Below are 13,177 nucleotides of genomic sequence, written 5' to 3'. Positions count from 1 at the left end.
TCACTACAGATGCATGGTTTTCAATATCTATTTCAATACATTTATACAGATAGGTATAAAATAAAGCTCCATTGAGACAGCCTGAGAGTTATAACACCAACAGCAACATGCACACATACCATCTTTTTTGTAAACACCATTTTCCACTACAAAGAACCAGGATCCTTGGCAAAATGGTTGATTTCAGGGTTGGGGCAGGAGAAAGCTCAAGACTGCCTGGCACATCTTGTTGTACCAGGATGAAAAGAAAAAACAGAAGGGAAAAGGAAAGGAAAAGAAAAAGAGCTCAAAGGATGATAGAGATACGAAAAAGAACAAAGATAGGTTGAAGGGGCTCCTACTGACCAAATCTAGGACAATTTGAGCATAATAATGAGACCCCACAAATACTGATATAAATAAATAAATTGAAAGTTTGATAATGAAGAGGATACTTAATAGTCTCAAAGTACTTCCCAGCAACATACTTATTGATCACATAGGGGAAAAGAGTAACATTACAGTGGAGAAGTCTTACAGACATCCCTTTAATCAAGTGATCAATATCACCAGTTGTAGAACTAATCAAAATCATATATACCACCTGACAGGGTTAAAACACATGATTTCTGTGGCATTCCTGTCACAGATGCAACTTGAATCTAATTATGAAAACCAGACAAACCCAAATTGAGGGGACATTGACAAAATAACTGGTCTGTAATCTTCAAAAGCGTCAAGATCATGAAAGTCACAGAAAAACTGAGGAAACATTCCAGATTGAAGATTAAAAGACAAGATATACAAATGAATAATTTGGAACTAGATCCTATTAATATAAAGAACATTACTGAACAATGGGGTCTCAATTTCCTATCTGTAAATTATGAGGTTCAACTAGGTCTACTGCTCCAAACATCAACAGAATATTCAAAGTGGTTTCTGTAATAGCAAACAAAAAACTAGGTCTAATAGTTTTTCAGTATATATACTGTTCTCTATTGATATTCTAAATACACTAACAAATAAAACTACCATAGATACCCAGAGGCTTTCACCAAAATTAGCTTATTAAATTTAAGTTTTACAGGAAAAAGTTTAAAGGAAAAAGTTAAATAATGTCTCCATCAACAACACATCCACACAAAAGAATATTATTTAGCTACATAAGCTGATACGGAAAGATGTTAAGCTATGGTTAAATACAGAAAAGAAAATTTAGCTCAGTATATGTAACATATTCTCATCTGTATTTATGTATGTAGGTTTAAAATTGCCATATATCTTGGCCTATATACACAAAGAAAATTTCTGAAAGAGGCCGGGTACAGTGGCTCATGCCTGTAATCCAGCACTTTGGGAGGCCAAGGCAGGTGGACCATCTGAGGTCAGGAGTTTGAGACCAGCTTGGCCAACATGGTGAAACCCCATCTCTATTAAAAATACAAAAATTAACTGGGCATGGTGGTGGGCTACGCCTGTAATCCCAGCTAGTCGGGAGGCTGAGGCAGGAGGATTGCTTGAACCTGGCAGGTGGAGGTTGCAGTGAGCTGAGATCGCACCACTGCACTCCAGCCTGGGTGACAGGGCAAGACTCCATCTCAAAAAAAAAAAAAAAAAAAGGAAAATTTCTGAAATGATATATGGGAAAATGTTAACAATGATTAATTCTGGAAAATAGGATAGTCAAAAAGGGGACAAGGCACTTTATTCTCCATCTTCTACCCTTGTATACTTAATTTTCACCAAGAAATTTAAAAAAGAAAAAGTCTTCCTAACAGCAGTAAATGCATACAGCACCCAGATCTTGGTTTCTAACTACCATTCCCAAATGAAAGAAAAATCTTTAAAGAAATAGCTGATTCTACATATGGGTCAGAGCAAGTACAAAGTGAGCTGGGGGCATCTTGTTGTGCCAGAAAGGAAAGAAGCACTCACAAACTAATGAAGGCATGTGCAAAAGACAAGCTGGTGTGACGGGGCTCTCACTAGCCAAATCTATGGCAATTTGAACATCAGAATTACTGTAACTAAAAAATATCAAGAAAAGCAAGAAAGTGATTATTTCAAGAGTCAAGATGTCAGTTAATTATGGGGGAAGGAAGAAAGCACACAGTGGGCTTCGAGAATGCTGGTGACAATATTTTTTTATCAAGAATAATTATAAAAATATCTGCTTTAATTATTTATTAAATAGCATGTATTTGTAATACGGATTTTTAAGCAGATATGGTATTTCATAACTTTTAAACAAAAACTTTAAAGTTCCATGGAAAAAAAGAGGTCAAATAAAACAAGAGCCTCCTAGAAAGAAAATTAAAATATTTTACCTGCAAGAATATGTAGGCTCTCCTACTTTAAAAACACGACCACAAAGATGAGAAGGTTTGTTTGCTTGCTCAAGTTTTGGAAATCCAAATGCAGGATCTTCACCACAAAGGTACCATTCCATTGGTCCCAACAAAACATGGTGTGCCAGCATGTCTTCTTTCTGTGGAAAAGGGTTGGGACCCCTGCAGTAGATTTTGGGTACATAGTGGGCTAAATGCTGGTACACTTCTCTAGTGAGGTCAGTTGCTTGCAGCCATTTCTTTAAAAGAAGAAAAAAGAAGAAATGGTTTTAAACACCAACAAACTAATTTGAACAAATTTACCCTACTTTCTTTTAGGTACAAAAATAATGACAAAAGCATATTAAAATATTTTGTTTACAACACTCACCACCGTGCGTTAGAAATTTAATCTATTAAAATGTCAAGTATGTTTAAATCCTACTTTTAAGTGTAAGTAAAATTAAAATGAAACAAGCCCCCCTCCTTCCCTGCAAAATGACTCTTGAAGCAACCTTCTCTAGGCAGTACCAGAAAATAATTACAAGAAATCATTATATAAGACATGAACCATTGAGCTCATCTGATGTCCTTGCTAATGCTTTGCTCAAATGTTATTCTCACTGTGATATGAATTCTCACGTCAGTTTGTCCATAGGAAGAGTGTACGGCGAACATGAACAGCCAATACACATTTCTTAATGATTCATAAACAAGTTTATATACCAGTCTCTTATGAATAAGTCAGTCCACAAGAGACTGTTGTACCAATTATGCCTTCTTTCTCTGATCAACCTCTCTCTATAAGGCCTTTTCCGTTTGCTCTCCCCACTAAAAACAAATTTTAAAGCATGATTCTACTTAGATCTCATAGGCTCAATAACTGAATGCATCATCTCCCCTGCATGCTCCACCAAAATCTGTTATTTTCTCCATTTCCCTATTTTAGCTCAATCTGGGTATCCACACCGAAAAATCTGAAAAGCTTCCCAGCACTATGGGAGGCCAGGCCAAGCGGATCACCTGAGGTCAGGAGTTCAAGAACCAGCCTGGCCAACATGGTGAAGTCTCTTCTCTACTAAAAATATAAAAATTAGCTGGGCATGGTGGCGCATGCCTGTAATCCCAGTTACTCGAGAGGCTGAGGCAGGAGAAATCGCTTAAACCCCGGAGGCAGAGGTTGTAGTGAGCCAAGATCCAGCCTGGGTGACAGAACAAGAATCTATCTCAAAGGACAAAAAACAAAACAAAACAAAACAAAACAAAAAAACGACTCACTTCTGCTAGAATGCAGTTAACTGAACCGTGAACAAAACCCACAGATGGAGGGAAAGAGGAAGGGGGAAGTGGGTTGAAAAACTACCTATTGGGTACTATGCTCACTACCCGGGTGCAGTATACTCATGTAACAAACCTGCACATGTATTCTTTAAATCTAAAGTAAAAGCTGAAATTAAAAAAAACCTCCAATGTTTACCTATGGATTACCACCTAAATTCCAGTTACATTTTTATTTAAAAAAAAAAAAAGAGTATGTTCAAGTGATATCTAACATCATAAGAAGTCAACATAAGGTCTTCATTTTAGCTATTACTTGTATATTCTTCAGACCACTCCTTCTAAAAACAACATACAGAGATTTTAAATATGCACGAGGTGGTGTATATTAACTTTCTAGTCAATTTCTGTTTTTCAGAGAACTTTTACTAAAAATGTAAAAATTTTGTTCATAAGTTAAGGGACTGGATAGAAGCTTATAACCAAAAACGGTGAGTTTTCATGCTTAAAGTGAAACTAAACTATTTTCCAAATATTACTAACATTGTTGTGTTTACATTATGCAAGTAGGAAAGAGACTAAATTACTTTCAAAACAACAGCATTTCTTCCCTGGTGGCCAAGTGGTTAGGGAAAATAAAAATAAAAATAAAAATAAAACAGCAGCAGCAGCAGCATTTCTTACGAGACAATCCTACAGGCTTTAAGTATTCTCTCCCTTCAGAGTGACTCAATCAAAATTTTATATATACATACACATCCTTTAAGCTCAGTAATTATAAAGAGGACAAGTTTTAAAAAAAGAAAAAAGAAAAAGCAGAGTCCTCAACAAGCATACTAGAATCTTATTCTTTGAGCTAAAAGACCTCTTTTTGAGCTAAAAGACCTCTTTTTTGGCCTCATTCAAAGGTAAATGTCTCATTTTTCACTCATTGTCAGCAAACCAAAACAAGAATGAACGTAGTCAAACGATCCTAAGCGTTTTTTTTTTTTTTTTTTTTTGAGTCTCGCGCTGTCGCCCAGGCTGGAGTGCAGTGGTACGATCTCGGCTCACTGCAACCTCTACCTCCCAGGTTCAACTGATTCTCCTGCCTCAGCCTCCTGAGTAGCTGGGGTTACAGGTGTGCACCACTACACCTAGCTAATTTTTGTATTTTTTAGTAGAGACAAGGTTTCACTATGTTGACCAGGCTTGTCTCAAACTCCTGACATCAGGTGATCCGCCCCCTTCGGCCTCCCAAAGGTGCTGGGATTCAATTTACTCTTCATGAATGAAAAATTAAGCAATAAGACCAAAATAATTCACCTCCACGATCCTAGAAAGTTAAGTGCTTCAGACTATTTTAATTTACAACATATTGAAAGATTTTATTTAAAAACCAGTTTTTTTCCTCATATTTTATGTTCCCATTCCTGTAAAACTTCACTGTTGCAGAATTTTAATACAAGAATGAAAGGTTGCTTTAGAAGGGATGCTTTCCTTTTTTTTTGAGATGGAGTCTCACTCTGTCGCCCAGGCTGGAGTGCAGTGGCGCAATCTCGGCTCAGTGAAAGCTCCGCCTCCCAGGTTCAAGCCATTCTCCTGCCTCAGCTCTCCTGAGTAGCTGGGACTACAGGCTAGAAGAGATGCTTTCTAAAAAAAAGTTATGTAGTCTAGTGACTGTAACAAGAGAGCAAATTTGTTCATAGATTTCTTCAACAAAAATTCAGACAATAGTATCAGCTTCTGGTTAAGAAAAAAAAAAAAATCGGCCAGGCCCAGTGGCTCATGCCTGTAATCCCAGCACTTGGGAGGCCAAGGCGGTTGGCTCATTTGAGTTCAGAGGTTCGAAACTAGCTTGGGCAATATGGCAAAACCCCATCTCTACTAAAAGTAAAAGAAAATTAGCTGGGCACGGTGGTGCACGCCTGTAGTCTCAGCTACTCAGGAGGCTGAGGTGGGAGAATCCTCCCACCTCAGGATCACTTGAGCCCCAGAGGTTGAGGCTTCAGTGAGGCATGATCATGCCACTGCACTTCAGCCTGAGTGACAGAGTGAGATCCTGTCTCAAAAAACAACCAACCAACCAAAAAAACTAGCCACTTTACATAAAAATATTATTAGTAAAACAAGCAAGTATTTCACTCTTTATTACATATTATTATAAATAACAAGACGTAAAAGTCTGGTCCAAGAAAGGCATACATATGCTCCCCATTTTTAAAATCTTTACTACTCCTGGGCGCCGTGGCTCACGCCTGTAATCCCAGCACTTTGGGAGGCCAAGGTGGGCAGATCACTTGAGGCCAGGAGTTCAAGACCACCATGGCCAACATGGTGAAACCCCATCTCTACTAAAAATACAAAAATTAGCCAGGAGTGGTGGTGCACGCCTGTAATCCCAGCTACTTGGGAGGCTGAGGCAAAAGAATGGCTTGAACTCAAGAGGCGGAGGTTGCAGTGAGCCTAGATCGCACCACTGTACTCCAGCCTGGAGGACAGAGTGAGACTCCGTCTCAAAACCAAAAACTTTACTATCATTATATGAAAAATTCACAATCACCTAAAAGATTTGGGCTCTATTACGGGCACTTTAAGCTGATTAAACATACATACTTAATATAAAAAGAAAAATTTATGACTGTCTTTCAGAAGTAGCTCACACATTTCCCCAAAGAATAAAATCTATAGCTTTTCATATTAGTTCTCACTAACATATGCTAACTGCAACTGTTTCTTCAACATGAAAAATTGAGATTTCCAGTTTGGTTGGCATTTTAATTTGTCTTTATTTCAGACACTTGTAGCTGTCACACCCATGTGGCACAAGAAAGTAATAAGCATTCACTATCTTATTAGAAGTCCCTCTTAAGGGAAGTAAAGAAACTGTCAACTCATTCCTCTAAAGTAAACATGTTATGACAATGTTTCCAGGAGCTTTCCCTCTACTGAATACTAAATTTAAGCCTTGGGGTAGAAGGCAAGTACAATAAAATAAAAATGAAATGAAAAATGAAAGAATCGCTAGAGGTTAGCCTTTTATTACAGTCTCTATTATTCTATACCCAATTAAAATTGTATCCTTTAACTACTTTTGGTTTTGCTTTCAAACAAGGATAAGCAACATGTAAGTTAATCATAAAACAACTAGTGCTCATAACCATAAAAACAATAGTGCTCAACTGGGAGTTTTGGGGAATATATTGAGAAAAAATTTAAACAAATTATATTAAGAGCTCTACAAATTAAGGAGAGTATTTACAAATAAAAATAATACAGAAATTTAATAGGTTAAAGGACTAATTGAAAATGGGCAAAGAAGATATAAAAATGGCCAATAAGCTCATAAAAAGATGTTCAATATTGACTCATGAGGGAAATGCAAATCAAAACCACAATGAGAAGGCACAACACCCAAAAGAATGGCTGTAATCAAAACACAGGCAAAAACAAGTGTTGGCAAGGATGTGGAGAAATCGGAACTCTCATGCACTACTGGTGGAAATGTAAAACAATGCAACTGCTTTGGAAAAATCTGGCAGTTCTTCAAAATAGTTAACATACGATCCACCAATTTCACTTCTAGGTATGTATATACCCAAGAGAAACAAAAACATAGGTCCCCACAAAAATTTGTAAAAAATGTTCACAGCAACATGATTCATAATACCCAAAAAGTAGAAACAACCCAAATATTCACCAACTGATGAACAGATAAATAATATATAGTTTATCTATACAAAGGAATGCCACTTGGCAATAAAAAAGAATGCATTACTGACACAGGTTGAGCATCCCTAATTTGAAAATGTGAAATCCAAAATGATCCAAAATCTGAAACTTTGCATGCCCACACGATGCTCAAAGAAGTGCTCATTGGAACATTTGGATTTCGGATTAAGGATGCTGAACTGGTATAACTGCAAATATTTTGAAATCCAAAAAAAATCCAAAATCCAAAACACTTCTGGTGGCAAGCGTAACGATACTCAATCTTTACATGGTATGACATGGATAAATATTTTATTTTTATTTTATTTTATTTTTTTGAGACGGAGTCTCGCTCTGTCGCCCAGGCTGGAGTGCAGTGGCGTGATCTTGACTCACTGCAAGCTCCACCTCCCGGGTTCATGCCATTCTCCTGCCTCAGCCTCCCAAGTAGCTGGGACTACAGGCGCCCGCCACCATGCCCTGCTAATTTTTTGTATTTTTTAGTAGAGACGGAGTTTCACCGTGTTAGCCAGGATGGTCTCAATCTCCTGACCTTGTGATCTACCTGCCTTGGCCTCCCAAAGTGCTGGAATTACAGGTGTGAGCCACCGCGCCCGGCCCAACATGGATAAATATTTAAAACACTATCCTAAGAGAAAGAAGTCAGCCACAAATGAGAATATGTTGAATTCCATTTATATGAAATATCCAGGCAAATCTTAGGAGACAAAAATTAGTAGTTGATTAGACCTCTGGAGTTTAAGTGCGAATGAGAAGTGACTGCCAATAGGTACAGGATTTCTTTTTTGGGGTGATAAAAATGTCCTAAAATTGATCATAGTGATGACTGCACAACTCTGAATATACTAAAAACCACTGAACTGAACTGTACAGTATGTGAGTTACATCTCAATAAAACGGTTTAAAAAATGTACAGCAAAAAGATAACCAACACAGACCTAAAACTCTACATAAAACTTAATGAATTCATTATTTATTAAAAAAAAATTTTTTTTTGAAGATAGAGTCTCACTCTATCACCCAAGATGGAGTACAGTGGCATGATCATAGCTCACTGTAACTTCTAACACCTGGGCTCAAGCGATCCTCCCGGCTTAGCCTTCTGAGTAGCTAGGACTGCAAGTTCATGCCACCACACCCAGCTTTTTTTTTTTTTTTTTTTTTTCCAGTAGAGACAGGGTATAGCTATCTTGCCCAGGCTGGTCTCAAACTCTTAGATTTAAGCAGTCCTCCCACCTCAGCCTCCCAAATAGCTGGGATTACTGGCATGAGTCAGTGCTCCCAACCTGTATTTCTTTTATACTCAGGGAAAAAGACAGGGTCCCGCTCTCTCGCCCAGGCTGGAGTGCAGTGGCACGATCTCAGCTCACTGCAACCTCAGCCTCCTGGGTTCAAGCAACTCTCCTGCCTCAGCCTCCCGAATAGCTGGGATTACAGGGGTGCACCACCATGCCCGGCTAATTTTTGTAGTTTTAGTAGAGACAGGGTTTCACCATGTTGGCCAGAATGGTCTCTATCTCTTGACCTTGTGATCTGCCCGCCTCAGCCTCCCAAAGTGCTGGGATTACAGGCGTGAGCCACCACGCCCGGCATGTTTACTTTTAAAACCGTAATCACTCATTGGTACATACTGTAACTGTATGTAGTATGGAAAGTAAACAGAGCCAAGAAGTGTTGGGAAAGTCATACTTATGGAATCAATTCTAACAAGAAAAAAGAATGAGAAGAGACAGTCACTGTAATATCCTAAACTTACAAATATTAAAGAATCAGCTTAGATACTTTTCTTTGTGAGGCATACTAGCTGGAATGGATGGGATCACAAAAAGTTCTTCCTCCTTATAACAGCAATAAGAAAAGCGGTATGTAAATGAAATGTGGAAAGGATGACACTAGTGCTCATTAGGTGATTTTTAAATGTTGGTGATCCTAACAAATTACCAATGACAGAGGTCTAAAGCCTGCAGTCACTGTTTTCTCTACTTGTTTCTCTTCCCTAAAATGTACTTTCAACCTAAGAGAAAACTTTATTAATTTAAATGTGTGATAAAAAGCTGAAGCCTAAGCTGAAAAAACAGTTTTAAATGTTAGGTGTTTTAACTTAATACAGACAGTAAAGTCCTCACAAAGTAAGGCAAGATTAAGGTTATATAGTTGAAGGAATTTTATATTTTAATATTGGTTTTCGAGGTAGGAGGATCTCTTGAGCCTAGGAGGTCAAGGCTACAGTGAGCTATGATTATGTCACTGTACTCTAGTCTGGGCAACAGTGTAAGACCCCATCTCTTATCAAAAAAAGAAAAAAAAAAAGAGTTTGCATCTTCTCTATTTGAGAGAATTGTGTTGGCCTTCAGACTAAACTTTAAAAAAAACTTATTGTTCAGAAAGGCATTTAAAAGTAAACAGGGTAGGCCGTGTGCGGTGGCTCACGCCTGTAATCCCAGCACTTTGGGAGGCCGAGGCAGACGTATCACCTGAGGTCAGGAGTTTGAGACCATCCTGGCCAACGTGGTGAAACCCTGTGTCTACTAAAAATACAAAAATTAGTCAGGTGTGGTGGCGCACGCCTGTAATCCCAGCTGTCATTCGGGAGGCTGAGGCAGGAGAATCACCTGAACCCCGGAGGCGGAGGTTGCAGTGAGTCAAGATCGCGCCATTGCACTCCAGCCTGGCGACAGAGCAAGACTCTGTCTCAAAAAAACAAAAAAAAAAGCAAACAGGGTAAAAGGTAGCTCAGATTATGATCTTCACAAACTCAAATGAAGTCCAAATTAATAATTTTTTGTTGCATTTTCCTTGATTTTTCCCTACTGCATCTGCTTGAGAATTTCACTGAACAAGAACTAGGAGCACTGGCCTCCAGCACTACTTTTATAACCAGTTTCCTCAGGAGCCTCTAAAAATTGAAGAACCTCTAATCACTTGATAGTCTGCACTTTTAGAATGGGATAACGGAATTTGTACCCTGTATCACTGGGCCAAGACACAAAATTCAGTGAGAGAAAAAAACCACAACAGTACTTTGAGGTAAGCAACAGATATCAATTAGAAGAGGCATGGAGAGCAAACAGCTGTCATTATTATTTAACAGTTTACTTGTAACACTACTTTCATTTTCTTTTTTCAAATCTCTGATAAACGAAAGGCAGAAATCCTTGAGTTGTACAACATTAAGTAGAAAGTAAATGAAAACAGACCTAGGCTAAACAAGTAAGTAGGTTTAAAAAAACACACCAAGGGCCGGGCGCGGTGGCTCACGCTTGTAATCCCAGCACTTTGGGAGGCCGAGGCGGGCGAATCAGGAGGTCAGGAGATCGAGACCACGGTGAAACCCCGTCTCTACTAAAAAATATAAAAAATTAGCCGGGCGTGGTGGCGGGCGCCTGTAGTCCCAGCTACTCGGAGAGGCTGAGGCAGGAGAATGGCGTGAACCCGGGAGACGGAGCCTGCAGTGAGCCGAGATTGCGCCACTGAACTCCAGCCTGGGTGACAGAGCGAGACTCTGTCTCAAAAAAAAACACCAAGGCAGGGCGCAGTGGCTCACGCCTGTAATCCCAGCACTTTGGGAGGCCCAAGCAGGTGGATCATCTGAGGTCGGGAGTTTGAGACCACCCTGACCAACATGGAGAAACCCCAACCCTATTAAAAATACAGAATTAGCCGGGCGTGGTGGTGCATGTCTGTAATCCCAGCTACTCGAGAGGCTGAGGCAGGAGAATCGCTTGAACCCGGGAGACGGAGGCTGCGGTGAGCTGAGATCGCGCCATTGCACTCCAGCCTGGGCATCGAAAGCGAAACTCCGTCTCAAAACAAAAACAAACGACAACAAAACACACCCAAATAAGCAAAGATTCAGCATTTAACAACGTATTTCTTTAAAGTTTTCACCTCTACTCCTGACATTTCTTTCTACCCGGACTTAATGTCCTCACCAATTCAAGCAAAATAACTATTCACTGACCAACAGCTCCACAGTGCCCCCAATCCCAAATTTTGTTCGTAGCATTCAGATTGCTAACTTTTATTCACGGGTCACTCCCTTCCTAGCAGCCTTTTTAATTGGAGGTCTTAGAGGTGGGGCCCAAGCTGTCTTGGTCCATTCACAATCATTCTGGGCAATCTCTTCTAATGGGTGTTCCCTGTCCTTATTGGGGAAAGATGCCGTCGAGTTTTACTCTACAACTCTGCTATTTACACTAGCATATTCATATTACAGTTTTAATGCAATACTGCGTTTGAATGGTTTTACGTTTGGAGCATAACTGCTCCTACTACACTGTGACCAATTCTCACGTTTAGCTTATGCAGTATTTGTTGAAAGCTGCTCTATCAACGTTACATAACATTTGTTCTCCATCCAATTACGCCTAATTCCTAGAAAAAATATTTTTAAAATTTCCCAGCCTCCACGACTACTTTCTCATACTCAGTAAACTTTCCACACATGCATCAACGTTGTCAACTAATCAAACCGATGCAAAAAAAAAAAGATAGCACTGAAAGGGATAACGAAGGGTAATGTCCTTTGCCTTCTTGGTGCCTGGGGCAGTACCAAAAACAAAGTAGGGGCTCGGTTAGGGTGGCATGTTTAGTCGGAGGAGCACACGGCTCCGCTTGTCTCAGGAAAAGCAATTAACTAGATAAAGTAGGGCGATTATACCAAAAACAAAAGAAGCGTCTCTTCTCCTCTTCCAAGAGCTGATATAAAGGGCAAAGGTCCATGTGTTGGGAGACTTAATGGGAGGCTGGGGGAAAGGAGGTATGATGGAAGAGCCCTGGGTTCTCCTGGGCAGAAAGGGAAAGTAAACGTAGTTAGTGCACAGCGCAGCTCTGGCAGCTGTTGAAAATAGAAAGACAGGGGCAGGATCGGTGGCCTCCCCGGGCTATTACCCCACGAGGCGAGGGCCGGCACAGCTGTTTCCCCAAGTCTGGGCCGGGCTGCTCCAGGACGTCCAGGAGTCGGTTCCTCCCCGCGGGCGCGGCCTGCGAGGGGCAGACGCACCCGCCCGGGTCCCGCCACTCACCCCCGCAATCTCCTCGGCCGAACATTCCAGCAAACTCCGGTCGATAGCCTGCACCTCTGGCTCTAGCTCCGACGCCATCTTCTCTCCTCCTCCTCCCCAGCGCTACCGCCGCCCGGAGAGCTGCAGCCTCACCTCGGCCCCGGCGGCCTCAACTGCCACCCCTGCTCCAGGCAATCAGTCCCGGAGCCGTCCAAGTGGCTGCAGGTGGAGCAAGAGAGGGAGAGAAGGGTGACGTGAACCGGAAAAGAAGGACAGCGGCCTCCTGCGCTCCCTCCCAAGCTTAGCGCCCAAGAGTCAAGTCACTGGCTCGTCCCTGACCCAGGAAAGGACACAGAAAACCCCAGGCCTGACACTCTCGCTGGCCACTACCGCGTCCTGCACCGGGAAAGGGGCAATAACACCCAGGAGGCGAAGCGGAGCGTTCTGGGTACTGTAGTTCTGGGTGCTGTAGGTACAGCACAGCCGGGAAAGAGGTGGTGCCCTAATACGGTACCCCTCGAATGCATTGTGGGAGTTGTAGTCCATTCCCAAGGGGCGCTGGCTTAAATGGCAGATAAGCGGGCGCGGCTTTTCTGCCCAACGAGAATCATGGGAAGAGAGTCGTGGAAAGTAGCGCCCCCTGGAAAAAAGCCAAAGAGCAAGATACTGTGGGAACTGTAGTTTTAGTCGCCGAATCTCATTTGTTCATTTTTGTATCCCCAGCTTCAAGGACACTGCCTGGCACGTGGTAGACCCTCAAGGACTTGCCAGTCTGGCATAGGGTAGCCACTCAAATACTTGTCAAAGGAATGAATGAATTACATTCTATTCCTGTGGTTCTATGTCCTGTCATCCATCGAACCCTCATCCTTTATA

At 41.0% G+C, this 13,177-nt stretch overlaps 1 protein-coding gene across 6 annotated transcripts in view; it reads right to left on the bottom strand.

Annotated features, from left to right (window-relative positions):
• The window catches only part of UBR2 (ubiquitin protein ligase E3 component n-recognin 2), a 135,032-nt gene extending 122,206 nt beyond the window's left edge, over nt 1-12,826 (bottom strand). For 2 of the 6 annotated variants that reach the window (XM_055264104.2, XM_063633040.1), the window contains exons 1-2: nt 12,323-12,777; nt 2,310-2,569 (exon numbers count right to left, since the gene is read on the bottom strand). In XM_055264104.2, coding sequence (XP_055120079.2) covers nt 2,310-2,569; nt 12,323-12,400 — 338 coding nt within the window. In that variant the 5' untranslated portion in view covers nt 12,401-12,777. Of the gene's footprint in view, nt 1-2,309; nt 2,570-12,322 lie in introns of all 6 variants that reach the window. The other 4 variants (XM_063633038.1, XM_063633039.1, XM_055264103.2 and 1 more) reach the window with 4 other exon arrangements.
• Between the last annotated feature and the right edge of the window lie 351 nt (nt 12,827-13,177).

This window comes from Symphalangus syndactylus, chromosome 23 (genome assembly GCF_028878055.3).
Source record: "Symphalangus syndactylus isolate Jambi chromosome 23, NHGRI_mSymSyn1-v2.1_pri, whole genome shotgun sequence".
Taxonomy (NCBI): Eukaryota; Metazoa; Chordata; class Mammalia; order Primates; family Hylobatidae; genus Symphalangus; species Symphalangus syndactylus.
Note: the sequence above shows the minus strand (reverse complement) of the source record. Positions and strands in the feature narration are given on the sequence as shown.